Source organism: Dermacentor albipictus, chromosome 10 (genome assembly GCF_038994185.2).
Source record: "Dermacentor albipictus isolate Rhodes 1998 colony chromosome 10, USDA_Dalb.pri_finalv2, whole genome shotgun sequence".
Classification (NCBI taxonomy): domain Eukaryota; kingdom Metazoa; phylum Arthropoda; class Arachnida; order Ixodida; family Ixodidae; genus Dermacentor; species Dermacentor albipictus.
The window spans coordinates 69,851,537-69,867,761 of NC_091830.1; the positions used below are offsets into that span (position 1 = coordinate 69,851,537).

Below are 16,225 nucleotides of genomic sequence, written 5' to 3' on the forward strand. Positions count from 1 at the left end.
GGTGGCATGTTTGGGTTTTCGCCTACTAAAAGCATGCAGTACGCTTTTGCTGGCACTATATCTCCCATGCACTGTAATATGGGCAGGTGCAGATGCTTATCACAATAGGGTTTGAGACGATAGCTGTGAGTGCGGCATGCAATGACCCATGAGGAGATTGGTTGGTGCCTGAATAAGAAACTGAGTGCGCGCCGTCGTTTTCAAGTGAGACGGGTGGGTGAGCCTTGCTTGATGTCAAGCTGCTGCGGCGGGCGGCTACTGTTCTCGATTGCGCACGCATTGCGCACCTTCTTGTTTACATGTGATCTAGTGGCCAGAAAACACATTATGCCATTGCAGTTTGGCAACATTGGTGCCAAAATATTGTGTTTTCTGGGAACGTATGAGCTGTTAAAGAATTAGCACAACCCAATTGGGTCATTTTTTTTTTGTTGTTGATTGCAAACGTTGGCGCCAAGAAATAGTACAGAATCGGATCGTATCAATGCGGTTATACTATATTTAAATTTGCTACTTGGTGCGCATCGTGACAACAAGAAATAAAAGGTAAAATTGACCTTCGCTTAGTCTGATCTCAGGCTGAGGACAAAGTATCAGCAATGCCTTGTTAATACTATTGAGACCAGCTGTTTCTTATGTGGCGATTTGTCTACGACTTGTCTCGGCAAGAGGTACATCAGATTTCCTCTTTGTATTGTCCAGTTTTGTGCACAATGCTCTGGTAAACTTTTTGACTGATAGCGGCAATATTGAGAGCCCGATAAGATCGGCACATGTGCAGTAGTGGTAGCTGGTATCAGTAACAGTAGTGTTAGGACGGTCACACCGTGATTAAACACTCTATTATCTGTGGGACAGGACGTATGAAAACGAGGAGCAAAGACTACACACCTCGCCCGACCTTGTACATGATGTAATCGATCCGTTTTCCTGTTGGGCAGGTGCTCTTCTCGTACGACGTGGTGTACTTGTTATCGGGATGGCTGCACGTTGCACCCACACACATGCTGTCCTGCAACATGCGTGGCAACACATGGGTCATGCAAAAGCAACCATGGGCAAAAGAGAACTGCATGCTTCTCTTGAGCATGCAGGAAATAAACAAAGATCACCATCAAAAAGTCCCACACAGTTCACAAAGGCGAAGTAGTGGAATGACATCTACTGTAAATAATAATTAAAAAAAAACTAAAGGTTCTCACACTTCCTCCAATTCGTGAGAAAGATAGGAAAACGTGCAAGGAAAACGTATGTCAATTAAGGCGTTCCCAACTGGCCAGTAGTGACACCGGCTAACACACTTTGGTGCAGGTAAGTAAACACGCACAGAAACACAACTATCCATGGTAGTAGAGAGAACAACAGCCATAACTGTAGCATTCGTGGCTGTAGCACGACACATGAAAACAGTCTGCTCAGTCCACACCGGTAGCAATGTTGTTCTTTATTATATACAGTTAAACCTCGACACGCCGAACTTTAACATAACGTAATTCTCGATATAACGAAGCATTTAACTTTTCATAACCTCTTGTCCACAGAAAACCATGTATTTCGAACCTCAATATAACGAAGTGTGTTTGCACGCGATTTCAATATAACGAAATTTCGCGTCCACTGCAAAGGAAAGCAGAGACAAAGGGAAACTTCCGCGGAGGCAGATGGTGAAGTGATTGAATTACAAGCGTGCTTGCAAACTCACTTCTTAAATGGTGCCCAGCAAGCACCACACAGCGAAAGTGGTTTCGCATCATGTTCCCCATAAGTGCAAGTGCAACAAGATCCTGTCAAGCCCAGCGCAGTTTGTGCGAGGGTGAGGCAAGAAAGATGGTGGCTTCACGAGTGCCGCCTTCCCGCGCGAGCAAAGAGGGGGAGGGGAGCTCGCTCGCAGTAAGGCGATCAAGCGCGCGCACGCGAAGGGTGGTTGGGGGTGTGGGTGCAGTTGGCGCGCGTCGCAATTTTAGGCACACGTCTCGGCCGTGGCCGTACATGGCTGTAAGCGCAGCTGAGTGCATATGCAGCCGCGCATCCTGCTTTAGAGGCAATCTGCCGTGTGTGCAAAGAGTGGGCGTGCAGAGACCGCGTGGCGTCACGTTAGCCATCCATCTTTCCGCGCGTTTAGCATTGGAGGTTGCGTAATCTCGAGTTTCGACGAACCGTTGGAGCGAGAGGCAGACGAAGCATTCGCTCCCCGTTGCCGGCGCTTTTCCCGATGGCGTCGTCCCAGTGCGGGCGACGCTACCGGCTGCGGGGGCTGAGCGCACGCGACAGCGCGGCTGGCTTCGCTTAATTCGTACCGCCGATGTGAATATATCGTCGGCGTGGCATGAAAGCGCACCATTCGTCGCCGACTCCCAAATTCGTCAAAATGAATTGTTTTCTCATTCAAATTTGCTTTTTTCAATTGCTCTTTAATTCGGAAAGTTCTGCGGCCCCTTTCCGTGTAAAAAAAGATCGATCGGCGACTGTACTTATTAGCATAAAAGGTCGAATTACAATACAACGAAATTTTAATATAACGTAGCAAATTGCCGATTTCACCTACTTCGTTATATCGAGGTTTAACTGTACCTTCCTTTCTGTTTACATCTAATGCAACGCAAAAACAAAAGCTTAGAATGCAGATGTAAGAAAGGAACACGGAAGAGAAAATATGCAGCACCCATCAACATAAATTTTAAAGCTTTTAAAATCAATGCCAGCTTGTTGTAGTTCCACTAGATGGCTCACAGTAAAAAAAAAAAGTTTTTGGCACAAAAGAAGCAAGACGTAGCTACAACACGTTAGTAGGCTGAATGGACAAGTCGGATGGTATAGTCAGCCATTGTGGAAGGAATGAGCACAGCACAGAAAGAAGAGCATTACAGGCACCAAAGCGCTGGTCTTGGTGCGCTAGTTTTCCATGCTGACATCTGTTTCGCGCTACTTCCAAAACAACGTCAAAATAAACCAACCTGTCAAGCTAAAACTGATCCTACTACAGGCAAGTCGGTTTTCAATATCGAAACTAGAAACAGCATCAAAGAAAGGCTAGGAGACATAGACACAAGCAATACAAAAGCAGTGACCCTCACAACAAGGTCTTCTCCTTACGTTACACACAGAATGGTAAAGGGCTGCAGGTGCTAGATATGTAAATACGCTATCACTTTCCTTGAAAGTTAAAGGTTTAATGCGACCGCGGCCGCTTACGTTTATTATTTTTGTTTTTATAACGTTGGGCTAATCAAACTCGAGCAGAGATACTTAGCCCATTGCTGCAACCACCGCCCTCAAGGTTTACGCTTATAGGACGTCTTGCAGTCATGCAATAAAGGACACTTTCTAGGTTGCCTTCAGATCTACTAAACCAATTTCTATGAGATATTGCTTGTTTAACATACGAAGATGTCTACGAAATTGACATCTCCAATTTGCCCGAGTTTTTCAGTTTTTCCCTGAGTGCCCTTGCAAAATTCCCTGAGTGACACACAACTTTGTTTAATGTCCAGACAGGCTGGCATTATGTCGCCCGATGCTGTCACTCTCTAGTAAGGACGTAAAAAAAAAATCTTAATCCAGTTTGAAGAGTAAGAAGTAGTGTCAATCTTATTCAAAAACAAAACAGAAGAGAGTGGTTAGTGGAATGCAACAATAAAATATCTTCCCCCCCCCCCCCCCAAAAAAAAAGAGGTAAAACCCGTTGCAAATCAAGTCGAATATTTTTAAATACAAAAAGAAAGGAAGACGAACACAGAAGCAAATATTTTCGAATATGAGCTATTTCTATCACTGATAGCAAGCTCATTAGCATCACTGCAGGCCCGAACTTTGTCACAAGCGAGATTTTCTCTCAGCAGCTGAAAAGTCAACCTCAACTATCCTGACATACTCTCAGCCCGCTGTTTTGTTTCACCGATTTAGAGAGTGGTTTGGCTGAGGGACACTTGCATCTCGGCATCAGCCAACACTTTGCTTTTTTGAGCTCAAGCTCCTTCAAAGAAGCGGGGGCACGCTTCCTTTCCCATCCATTCCTCAATGCGTCGTTCCTTTCTGTTCTCTGGTCCTCCTTCCGCCGCATGTTCGCCCCACGGACCATCAGAAGCATCTTGGTCAGTTGTACAGTCAGCGTTCCAATTTTTCGGACTCTTTAAGGGCCGCGAAAGCGTCCGAAAAAATAATGCAAGACTTTTAGTGCCCTTAGGGGCTCAAATCACCACAGACACGTTCGAAAAAGCTCTGAATGCCTGTCAGTACACTTATCAGGCATATCGGTGCTCGCACTGTGACAGGAGACGGCGGGTGCGCGCGTGTATAATTAAGGAGTAGATACTGTGTCCCGCGACAATTGCCCCTTCCCACGCTTGTTATGCTTCACCGCAATACTTTCGCGTATGCTTCACAGCGTAACATTACTGTATTGAGGCGAAGCTGACTTTCGGAAACCGGCATTATGCAACACGCCGTGCTTTCCGAGCTTCGAAGCCACTGGCGAAGACCACGAAGGCGGAGTCGGTGCCATTGCCGGCAGCGACGAATTCTTTGAAAAACACGGCATCGAGCGGCAAGAAGCTTAATAGCGAACGTCGAAGCGGCTAGGCCTAGCGCCGCCGGATTGTGGCTACGCCTGTCAGCGGATTTGCGTGCGAGAGCGCCAGTTCGAGGCGGCGAGAAAATAAAAATGGCGGCGGTGGTGGTGGCTTTGAATATTGCCGTTTCGGATCTGCGATCAAGGCAGAAAGTCAGGAAAATCGGCCAGCGAAGGGTTCGTGGGTCCGAAATTTCAGACGTTCATTCACTACATGGGGCATGTGGTGGTGCCGCGAAGCCGCCCGAATTATCGGGCATTTTCGAAAAATCGGGTGTCCGGAAAATCGGTCGTTGACTGTACAGTGGCAACTCCTCCAACCGACGACGCGGCGCCAAAGACGATTCGTTACGATTCCTCTCTGTTACTCGAGCCACCATTAGCGCGACTTTTGTTCCCTTTCAATAAAATTACAGCTAATTTTCTCTGATAGATTAGCACAAATTCCCTAAGTTTTCCTTGAGTACTTTCAGACTATTAAAAATCCCTGAGAATTCCCGGTTTTGCCGGTTTGTAGACACCTTGCGTATACGTTTAATATAGATAATATGCATATGTTTAATATGTCTGCATCATTCAAATCCATTGTCTTTACTTTATTCGGCCTGGGGATATATTCAGCATTTGAATGAGAAATCTTTACTGTTTCAGGAATATGGCTTTAGGAAATGATGTTGGAAAGTGTCAGACCTTTACTATGCATTCGTTGTAACAAATACAGATTTATTTCTTTTGATGGTAAAGTGTTGCAGTAGCACGAAACTTGGATGCTGAGCAAAAAAAAAAAAAAAGAAGCTACTCTCTCAAGCCTGAAAACCACCCTGCACTCATGGGTCGCATGTCATTCGCACAAGTACATATTATGCACCAAATGACAGGCCAGCAACACTGACTATTGTTTAAAGACAATGGACTGCAGTCTAGTAGACCAAGCTTGTTTTCACGAGTCCAAAAGATTGCAGCATACAAACAAGAAAATACAGTAATTATGTTACATAGACACTTATAAGGTAATATACTGGCTTCAGTATACCAGTAATAAAGCACCCATTACTAAATGGCAGGACATCTATAATATCGATTTGTAAAATGGGACACTGTATTAAACGTTTTCAACTATATAAGGCTGGTTAATCAGTTTCACCTTCGAGATCTATTCAACAGGAATGTTACTCAACTGCGAACAAACAAACTACTGACCCTATTGATTTTCTCCTGGTCCACAAACGTATCCACCATGTCGGCATTGTAGATGATGATGTTGTAGGGCGGGTCCAAGGGCTCTGTATTGAAGTCGCCAGCCAGAATGGCCAGGTCACAATTGCTGCTCGTATGCTTCACGTACTGGCTCAGCTCAAAGGACTGGCAGATGCGGTGGGACAGGTACGTGTCACAGTTGCGGTTGTACTCTGCGTGGAGCTGTTGCAACATGGGAAGCATTTTGACACCGTGGCTGTCATCATGACAATGCTGACATTTTCATACATATATATATATATATATATATATATATATATTATATATTATATATTATATATTATATATATATATATATATATATATATATATATATATATATAATGCCCCTTTTATTTAAATATAGCTTAAGCTATGTGTATTTTGTTCACAATCTCTTTATTGTTTCTGTTTCCCCTTTTCATTGCACACCATATTAGAAGGATTGTACACTGTTCTTGGGAACAATAATAAACAATTAAATTCAACTGCGAGGACTAGGCTGCAGTTCAGGAAGAAGCAAAAAGAAGTGTTGGTAAACAAGCTTTCTAAATATAATTAGAAAGAAAAAAAAAGGATGTCACTGCCAGTGTTTGAAACGAACATTGGCTTATGTACAGGCTAAATCACCTTTCATGCACTGCAACAATAGGGTAGTTTACAGGCTCCACATTGACAAGCAGTCAAAGGTAAGCGTTGTCGTAAATAAGTGTCTCTCTAGTTAACATTGCTTTCATAATAGCCACTGTAAGTTGTCGATATGTAGAGCAGGATTTGATTAAATGTGTCAAGCAGTGAATGCCACAAGTAGTTTCTTTGTGGCCTTTTAAACATGCAATGCCTTTACCTGTGAACACATTTAATACGTGCTTACGACATTCATGTGCAACTCACTGCTTACACGTAAAACGAAAAACGCTACAGGCAAACGCACAACGCTTTGGTGCATTGCCTGCCCCCACTGCTTCACCAAACCTGGCGAACATGTGCAACATATTTGCACACTTCGCTTTAAAGGCATACTGACACATGTTTTCGAATTAAGAACTCTACTACATACTTCTTGTATGTAAAAGGACCGCGCACAGTAAGTATGAAGGCTGGGAAATGTAAGACGTTTTAATGTGATCCCGAAATTGGCCTCAAAGCTCAGCATCCGTAGTCCTTGATAGTCACGACTTGGCACAGAGCAAAATTTGGTGCCATTGTGTAGCTATAGGGCTAAGTATGACAATGTTACCGATAAAAAAATTAACTTGAGTGCTGGGCGCATTTCTTCTGGCAGCCACATTCATTGCAGAACACAGGAAACCAGCGAGCCAATGTACCATGACATTCTCACATGACCACCTCCTGGGTACTAGGACATATTCATAGAAATGGGCATCGTAGTAAATTATTTACGATGGTGCGATATTTGCCAGTACAATTGAGTCAGGGACAGTCATGTCGGTACTTCTAGGAATAGAGTGCCAACAGTTTAAGCTACAAAGCAATGTGTTTTTACATGCTATCGACATCACACCAAAGCCAAATATACTCCTATGCACACACCGCCTCGACATTTAAGTCCTTGGCCAAGACAGTGCTTACTTTCGTTCCACTATTTTAGTGAAGTTGTAGGTGTATTAATTGCTTTTTTTTCCTAAGGGAAATGGCAAATCGAGTACTCACGACGGGGACTGACTTCCATTGTTTTACTCCTCCCCTCGCACTCTCTTGCACTTAATCATGTGCTGTGTGCACAATTGTATGAAAGAGTGCACCAAGAGAAAAATATATTTAAAATGTGTTGCAAATGCCTTGAAACAATTCTAACTGGACCTGTGCCGTAGATTTGAGCATTACGTGTAACCTGTTTAAGTGAAGTCAGTTGGAGGGTAGATGTCTGGGTGTTTGCTCTCGGTACCAGTATTTCATCATGCAGTGGGTCTTCTTTGATCATTTCTCACATTGTTTCACATCCGGTGAATATCTCAAGTGGCTAGCTGGGTGCTTCCTAAGTATGCTAGACTAGACATATAATCATTATGTTCTCATATCTGACGTCCCTGTAGAGATTTCTTGCACTGAGTCTGCATTCCGTGAACTTTACAACCAACACGAAAAGAGGAAAAATGCTTAATCCGTTGTGCAGGAGTACTCTTTTCATGATTGTAACAAAGAAAAAAATGGTGAAGCTAACTTCTCAATGGATAGAATTAAGTAGTGCCCAAAGGGGGGTTATTTATACAGGAAAATAGTGCTTGTGGTACAAATGAACCAAAATGTGCAAGACACTCCATAAATGCCCCTGGAAGCTGCCGTTAGAGATGAGATGCCCGATGATGATATTGCATAAGATCTATGACATTGGCCAGCTATTTATTCAATCTGACCTTATATGTACATTTACTGTGACATTATCTCCAACCTGCATGCGATCTGTATGTATACCGTTATCTCCGAGATATAAGTGAACCTGGTTCGATCCGACTGCGTCCCCATACTCCACCCACCAGGAAAGAAAACTTCAAAAGTCTGCAACAAAAACAAATAAACCAACGTCAAAAAACGTATTGCTCGCACTTGGGTGCAGCTAATAGGCCAAGTAACGCGGCGCCCCACTGTCATGGAAGGCCGCATTTTGACGGCCTGCGCTTAGGTATCCGAACTAAGGGCATCAATGGATATATATATATATATATATATATATATATATATATATATATATATATATATATATATATATATATAGCTTCGCGGTGAGACGACCGTATCGACGCCGATTTATACCTACGATATCGGCCTTTCGCAGATTGCGCCGACGTCGCCGAAGGACGAAAGAAAGACGCTCGATAATAAAAAAATAAAAAAAAAGGATCGAGGCGAAAACGCCTTGCGAACGGCCGGCAAGGAAACTAATAAAAGAAAAAAAAATATGGTGCAGCTTGGCTTGGAGATCGCGGCAGCGACGTGCGCTGGATCAGCTAAGGTGAGCTTATACTACGCATACGCAGCGTACGCGGTGCGTTACCGGGGGGTGCACCGCGGAAAGAGTGCGACAACACGCGGACCGCGATGACCTCGACATCGAGATGTGCGGAGCGATATAACGCGCGCCGCGAGCATTTGCGTATCGCGCGCGCAGCGACACACCGACAAGGGAAAGTGAAGTGAGTGCAACGCTTATCTTCGTCTCGGCCTTCTTTTTTTTCTTGTTCTGGCTTTCGTTTTTCGGGGTCGCGCGAGACAACCATCGACGATAATCATCGAGAACAAGACCGTTTGGCGCGTCTGCAGGAAGGACGTTGAAGGAGCGAGCTTGAAACCTCCACAACAACACGTTAAACGGGCTGTATAAGGGCGGCCTCCGATCGCAGCGTTCTTGAAAGAGTAATGTTGAAAAAAATAACTAAAGGAAAGCAAGAAAAGAAAACAAAACAAATAAACTTCGGAATTTTGCGTGCTAGAAGCACGACCTGATTACCAGGCACGGCGTAAGGTGGACTCCGGATTAATCTAGGCCACCTCGGTTTCTTTAACGTGCACCCTATAATGCATCGGCACTCGAACAACATATTCTTGCATTCCGCGCCCATCGGAATACGACAGCCGCGGCTGGCCGTAACGAACCCGCGACCTTGTGCTTAGCAGCGCTGCGCCATATATACCCCGAGCTACCGAGACGGGTAAGGAGCAAAGCTAGCTGTAACCTAACCTAAAGACAAAACCGCGCCGAAATGACGTTTAAATAAAGATAAAAAAAGATATATGCGCGCTTTCACTACCTCTGTGGATCACGCAAACGGACATTGGGGAGCGAGCTCCACCACTGGAAACAACCGGAAAGGAACTGGCGCCACCGTCGGCGTGACGTAATATGAGGGATCGCGTGGACACAGCGGCCGCGTCGGCTGCTTCGGAAGCGCCAAAGCGAGCTGAAAACGAAAGTTTGAAAGTCCCACCTGCGCTGCGGTTCTGATTAAGTGGTGAGGCTTTCCCGCCTTGGGTGTCTGCTTGACAACATTTGAAAGCACTATAATAGGTAGTGGCTGTCTTTGGAGGCGTGAAGCGCGGTAGACTACTGCTCGGTGCCGCAGTGCCGGACGTACGCTACGGAGCCCGGTGTCAGCCTTATTCACACGTAGCCGCAGGACAAGAATGCGTGAAGCTTGGCTCGCGAAACTTAGAACAGGCGGACGGCCGCCGGCTACAACTCGGCTATGCAGCAAGCACAAACGCGAGGAAGATTTCTGCTACGGCGCCGGGACTGCGCGACATTCGGCGAGTAGCAGAAAACGCGCACTGAGACGCTCGCCCGCGCCCGCTGCCCGGCTAATGTCATGACGGTTTGGTCTATGAACTTGTCGATGCTAGATATTGGCAAGTTCACTGCAATGGAAAGGGAGTGGAAGGAAGTACATAAAAAAAAAACACGGCATATGGTCATGTTTGTGTTATGAATTAATGCATTGGATTACGAAAAAGAAGCAGCAGGAAATCGCACGCTGAAAAGACCGATAAACATACAGTGCGACGCAACTTGAGCAATAGTATTGAAACGTCCAAGAATATAGAAAAAACGAAAAAAAAGATTGAATCGTCGTGACGGCACATCGCAGTCGCCGTAGGCGTCGAAGTTTCTATAACGGAATTATTTTTGAATAGTTCTGATAGTGTTCGCGCAACAATGGTTGTTCGTGTACTGTCAAATGCTCATATTCAGTGGCCCAAAGCTCACGGCACGGTGCGAAAACGCGCACGCAGCGAAAGCGAAACATTGTGTGCGGATATGCATGCAGGCGCGCAGTCGATCACTGCGAACCCGTGCGGTCGCTGCACTCAGGCTTGATTCTGTTATGCTCCATTTGGTTATATATAGACAGCCTACGATAAGAACATATTTCACATAGTTTGCTCTTAGTGTTTGCCAACCTTTTGTGCAAGAAGCCCGTTCGGAAGACTCCATCGCGGCGACCCCGCGCAGTGGCGTTCACTGTACGTACAGTGAAAGCTCGTTAATTCGAACTTCAATAATTCGAATTTATGGATAATTCGAACTGTACGATTTGGTCCGGCCAAGCTCCACAGAAGTCTATGTATAAAGAAGTCCGTTAATTCGAACACGAGAAGGTTCCCTCACGGATAATTCGAACTACGCTCGCCTGGCACACGGCCAGAGAAACGCGCCTACTGCCTACACACAAGGCTGTATTGCCTCCGAAACGGAGAGAACGGCGAGAGAAGGCAAAATCGGAAAAAAATCTAACCGACGCGGGGTCAGCCAGAAGGCAGCGGCGGCTGCCGCCTCTCCGTTCTACGTAACCTCCGAGACGTCTTGCCCGCTGCGAATCTCGGAGGCTTCGCAAATCTTGTACAGCTGCTAATGCTGTGCGGAGATGGCACGGCAAGCGCCAAAACACAGCGAATCAAGTACGTCGCAGCTGCGCTTGCAATAAAGAACCAACCAATCAGGGCCTTCGCCACCTTCACATGTTCAGCGTCTTTGTCTCGGCAGTCTTCATCGGTTGTGCACCTGTTTTCAGCTTAGGAGGCATCGGCCGTCGCGATTCATTGTGATGGTGTTAAGCCTCGGCTAACGTTCGTTTCATTGGACATCGGTGGTGTGGCACAGTCGGACCCAGAGCTTCGACTCGAAGATGGCGTGTGCCCGCGGTACATGCCATCACTTTTTGACTCGCCAAATTTCTGACATGCCCTACTGCTTCCAAATCGCAGTGTACTGTTGCTCTCCTTCACTTTCGTTAGTTCGAACTTTCGTTAATTCGAACTGAAGCGGCTTCCCCTTGCGGTTCGAATTAACGAGCTTTTACTGTATTCGGAAAAGAGATAGCGTCCGTGAACGATTCTGTGCTTTCAGTTTGCCCTAGATTATTATTCAGACACTAAAAAACTTCCCTCGTTTAGAGAGTACTTACAGAAATGTCCGGGAGGGCTGCCGCGTGGTGTTTTTATTGAGTGCCGTAAGCGAAACCTGTGAGGAGCGCGCCTCGTGATCCCTCATAGTACGCAAGGGAGGCGCTTCCGATAGATGGTGACTCCGTAAGTCCTCGCCCCCAATATACACACACGTTAACCGAAGTTCGAATTTTGGAGATTTGCCTAGAATACTTCGATATGTGTTGCCCTCGATATGTGCTCGTATGGGACCTTGCAAGTCTGGTAAGGGTTGCAACAACCGACGCGAAATGGACATATGCGTTCCGAACACGTGCAACTATATAGAATCCCTATGCTGGGCGAAGTGCTGCTATTTTTGGAGTGCCTCACATTTTGCACCCTTTTGGGTGTAATCTTGTCCTACAACAGCACTCTTAAGCAAAACGACACCCTTTGGGTTGTATCTTGCCACACAACTATAATCGCCATCTGTCTTGCCCGCATTTATTTTTTTTTAACGCTGCGTACGCGCTAGTTCCAAGTCGTGAACGGCATACGGGTTATCAGCATGACAGAGCGTTCTCGACTGGAAAGTAGCAAGCGCAGCGCTTTCAAGATAGGAAACGCAAGCAAGACAAATGACGATTGTTGTAGCCCGTTGTTGTGTGGCAAGTATACAACCCAAAGGGTGTACATTTGTTTAAGAGTGAGCACTCTATGCACTCTAAAAAAGTTTACATTCTTTGGGGCTTATCCTGACCCACAACGTCATCTGCTTTGCTTGCGTTTCCTTTTTGAAAACTCAGCGCTCGTTACTCTGCTTTTGAGAATGCTATTTCAAGCTGGGGGGGGGGGGGGGGGAGGGTGTGGTGGGATGACAACGCGCATGCCATTTGCGACTTGGAAGTACCCAGTTCGCAGTGTTAAGGAAGACATATGAACAATTATTGTTGTGGGACAACTGATGAGCCCCATAGGGTGCAAGCTTACTTAAGGGTGCCAGTCTTGCCCAAAAAACGAAGCGCCTATTGTGATAGCAAATTAACAGACATCTATTAGAAGTAAAGATAACTTTTATTGACCGTGTACACTTCTTACTAACTAAATTAGCAAGCATGGTTTCGCATACTCAGGCACACATGAACACATCTCACTCAATGACCACGAACACTCGATGCCAAATCGCGGACATGAGGAAGAACAGCAGCAGCGAGTGAACTGACCTTCGTGTTTGCTCTCGCTTCAATGCGAACGAAGTGGTGAGAACACAGCACACAAGAAGCTATCAGTCCTCGGTGTGCTTATAGACTCTGTAACCACTGCAGATCGCTTTCGAGATAGGGCCTGCGCTCAGTCGTGCCATACACCGCTGCCGCTGGAGTGAAATCCCCCCTGCTGCCTTGCACGTGATGTAAGACGGTGTTCTTCCTCCCTCGCACATGCGAGATCAAGCAACTATCCTTCACGGCTCACCTCTGCATGTTTTCACTCACACCACAGCGTACGGCGTGCAGCCGCAATGCTATAGCACTTGGACTCCACACGGAACATCAAGCTGACGGCGACAACAGAAATGCGCCTGGAGTGTCGATATAATTGCTATCACAGTAAAACAGTTTAAACCCATTTGGTCGTATGTTCGTCCTACAACAATAGTTGTCAGCTGTCTTGCATGCCTTTCCTTTCTTTAACGCTGTGCACCCGGTACTTCAAAGTCACGAACGACGTGTCTTATCTGCATGACAGAGCATTCTTCACAGAAAAGAAGCGAGTGCAGCGTTTCCAAGAGAGGAAATACAAGCGAGACACATGACTATTATTGTTGTGGGACAAAGGTATGTCAAAGGGTGTAAACTGTTTTTAGAGTGTACAACACACTCTAGAAATGAAAGAAATCCGAAAACAAAAATGAAAGAAAACCGAAGCTAAAATATCACAGTACAGGGCTATAGTGTTGTCACACAGTGTGGCAAAACTGGATTTGCTGTCAGCGTCAAATGAAACGCGGACAGCGGGGTACGCGTGGTACAGTTTCCACCAGTACAGTTTCCACCATCTAACGGTCATTATTAGCGATAGATTTGCTTATGTGGTTTGCAGGCAGGGGGTGAGGATGCTCGTCCTACTGCAATACTATGGCTTCAGTTGTCTTTGATTTTTCCTTTCTTGCTTTCAAACTGAAGGGAGCCAGAACAGAAACGAAGATATTGCAGTAGGGGGAGCACCATGGTGCCACGTGGTCAAACCAGATGTGTGCGCCTGTCAGTGTTGACTGTATGGCGCACATTGTACCCTAAAAACATTTGCACCTTTTGGGGTGTATATTTGCCACACAACAATAATCATCATCTGTCTTGCCTGCATTTCCTTTAACAGTGCGAGCCCGGTACTTCCAAGTCATGCAGGGCATGCGCGCTATCAGCATGACAGAGCATTCTCTACAAGAAAGTAGCGAGTGCAGCGCTTTCAAGAAAGGAAACGCAAGCAAGGCGGATGACTATTACTGTTGTGTGGCAATAATACACCCCAAAGGGTGCAACTGTTTTTAGAGTGTACCTTCAATTATGCTGCAGCCAGGCACTCCTCTGTTCGTGTTTCATTTGATGCGAATAGTTCTTAGATTTAGGTGCCCGTAAAAGAATCTCAGGTAGTCAAAAACAAATCCAAAGCCTTCCACTACCACATTTCTTATACCCCAGTGTGCATTTTCGGGCTGTTGCATTAATAATAGGAATGACAATAACATACCCTAGACACTACCTGAACACAGTGCAAGAGCTATTACCCTGTGATGGCTTCACTGAGAGATCAGGTTGACCATGGTGCTGAGAGTAATTATATGGGACAATATCAACAGCATTTCTGTTACACACCCATTGGCGTAGCAAAGGGGGGGGGGGGCGAGTGCCAGGGGCCAGTGGGAGGGGGCGGGGTGTCATACGTCTGAAGACAACCCTCTCTCCGCCGGCTACACCCGGGGGGGGGGGGTGACAGAAGACCTACAGGCCCCGGGTGCCAGACGACCTAGCTACGCCACTGTGCACACCACTAGCGGAGAGCCGAAGTTCAATGTGCACTATTTACAGTATGACTGGCCACGTTTAGGTTGAAGAGTGGAAGTTAGCCAAAAAAGATGCCAACGGTAATCAGTCTCCTGATCACCTCTCGTGGAAACCTCCTATGGGGAACCCCAAAGCAATATATTGGCAAAATAATGCAAATAGGTCACAGCTCTGAAAACCTCTGCACTTGTTTTGCGGAATGAGATGACGTAATGTCAATGACAAAATCGCCGCTAACTGCAGACAGCAGGTTTCCTTCTCAACTTAAACCACTGAAAAACGCATGTTAAGATACGCCATCCACATCTAGAACAGCAATCCTATGCAGAGAAAGCACCACGACACCCCAAATAACGACATGAAGGGCTAATATCAGAATTATTCTGCAAAAAAAAAAAGAAAATCAACAAAGCACATTTTCTGTAATATCAAAATGCAACGTAATTACCTTGTTACTACAAGTGGTTGACTACTATTTGTCAATCGTAAACTCATTGGGAACAGGTTGGTTACTTTCACAAAGATGGTGGTGATATATTCCTCCATTCACATAATTTTCTTGTGGGCAAAAGCTCGGCTCTTCTGACATTATAAAGTGCTACAGTCAAGTCGCGTTACTATGAACCCCACATTAACGAATTTCTTAAACTTACGAATATTTTAAACATCTCCGCCAGATTGCCTATATTTTCAATGTGAAAATATTTCAGAACTATGAATTTCAATACAGCGCATAGTTCAGAAGCATGGACGTAATTTATTTTCTCCTTTTTTAACCGAGGAACACCAGTATTACGAATTCGGCTAAAAGTAACAGCGCCACAACTCTCGCGTGAAAGAGAAATTGCGAATGTAGTAGCTATCATCATCACCATATCGAGTGCCAACTGCTTCACCACAAACTTCGTACAAGAACTTCACGACAATGGTATGGCTGGGTATGGCGATGTTCACACGAGATCCAGCGATGGATACGGCTAGCGACGGCGCCTAGAAGAATGAAATCAGCTTTCGCTGCAGGACAAATTGGATGTATTGCAGGAAATAGACGGAGGGAAAAAGCAAATCGATGTGTGCAGACACCGTGGCACTGCCCCATCGACCGTCACAACCATTTCGAAAGACAGACAAGATTGTCAAGCTTCACCGGGAATCGCAACTCGCTCCTACGAGGAAACGGCTGCGACTGCGAAACTCAAAATTTGGACCAAGCTGTTCTCACGTGGTTCAAAGATGCCAGACTGCAAAACGTTCCCGTGTCTGGCCCAATCCTCCAAGAAAAGAGCCCGAGAATTTGCCGATGCACTTGAAATAACTGGATTCGACGCCAGTGCGGGTTGGCTTTTTCGTTTCCGCCAAAGGAACGGAATAACTTGGCAGGTAGTCTCGGGCGAGGTAAAGGTTGCTGACAGAGAAGGCGCGGATTCTTGGCGCAATGGTCGTTTTCTAGAGGTGGATTAATCGCACTCTGAAGACA

General features: G+C 45.8%; 1 protein-coding gene across 2 annotated transcripts in view; it reads right to left on the minus strand.

Moving 5' to 3' along the window:
• nSMase (neutral sphingomyelinase) overlaps positions 1-16,225 on the minus strand; it is a 48,681-nt gene that overhangs the window by 12,996 nt on the left and 19,460 nt on the right. For both annotated transcript variants that reach the window (XM_065428663.2, XM_065428655.2), the window contains 2 exons: positions 5,768-5,986; positions 892-1,012 (listed from right to left, as the gene is read on the minus strand). In XM_065428663.2, the coding sequence (XP_065284735.1) occupies positions 892-1,012; positions 5,768-5,986 (340 nt within the window). The remainder of the gene's footprint in view (positions 1-891; positions 1,013-5,767; positions 5,987-16,225) is intronic.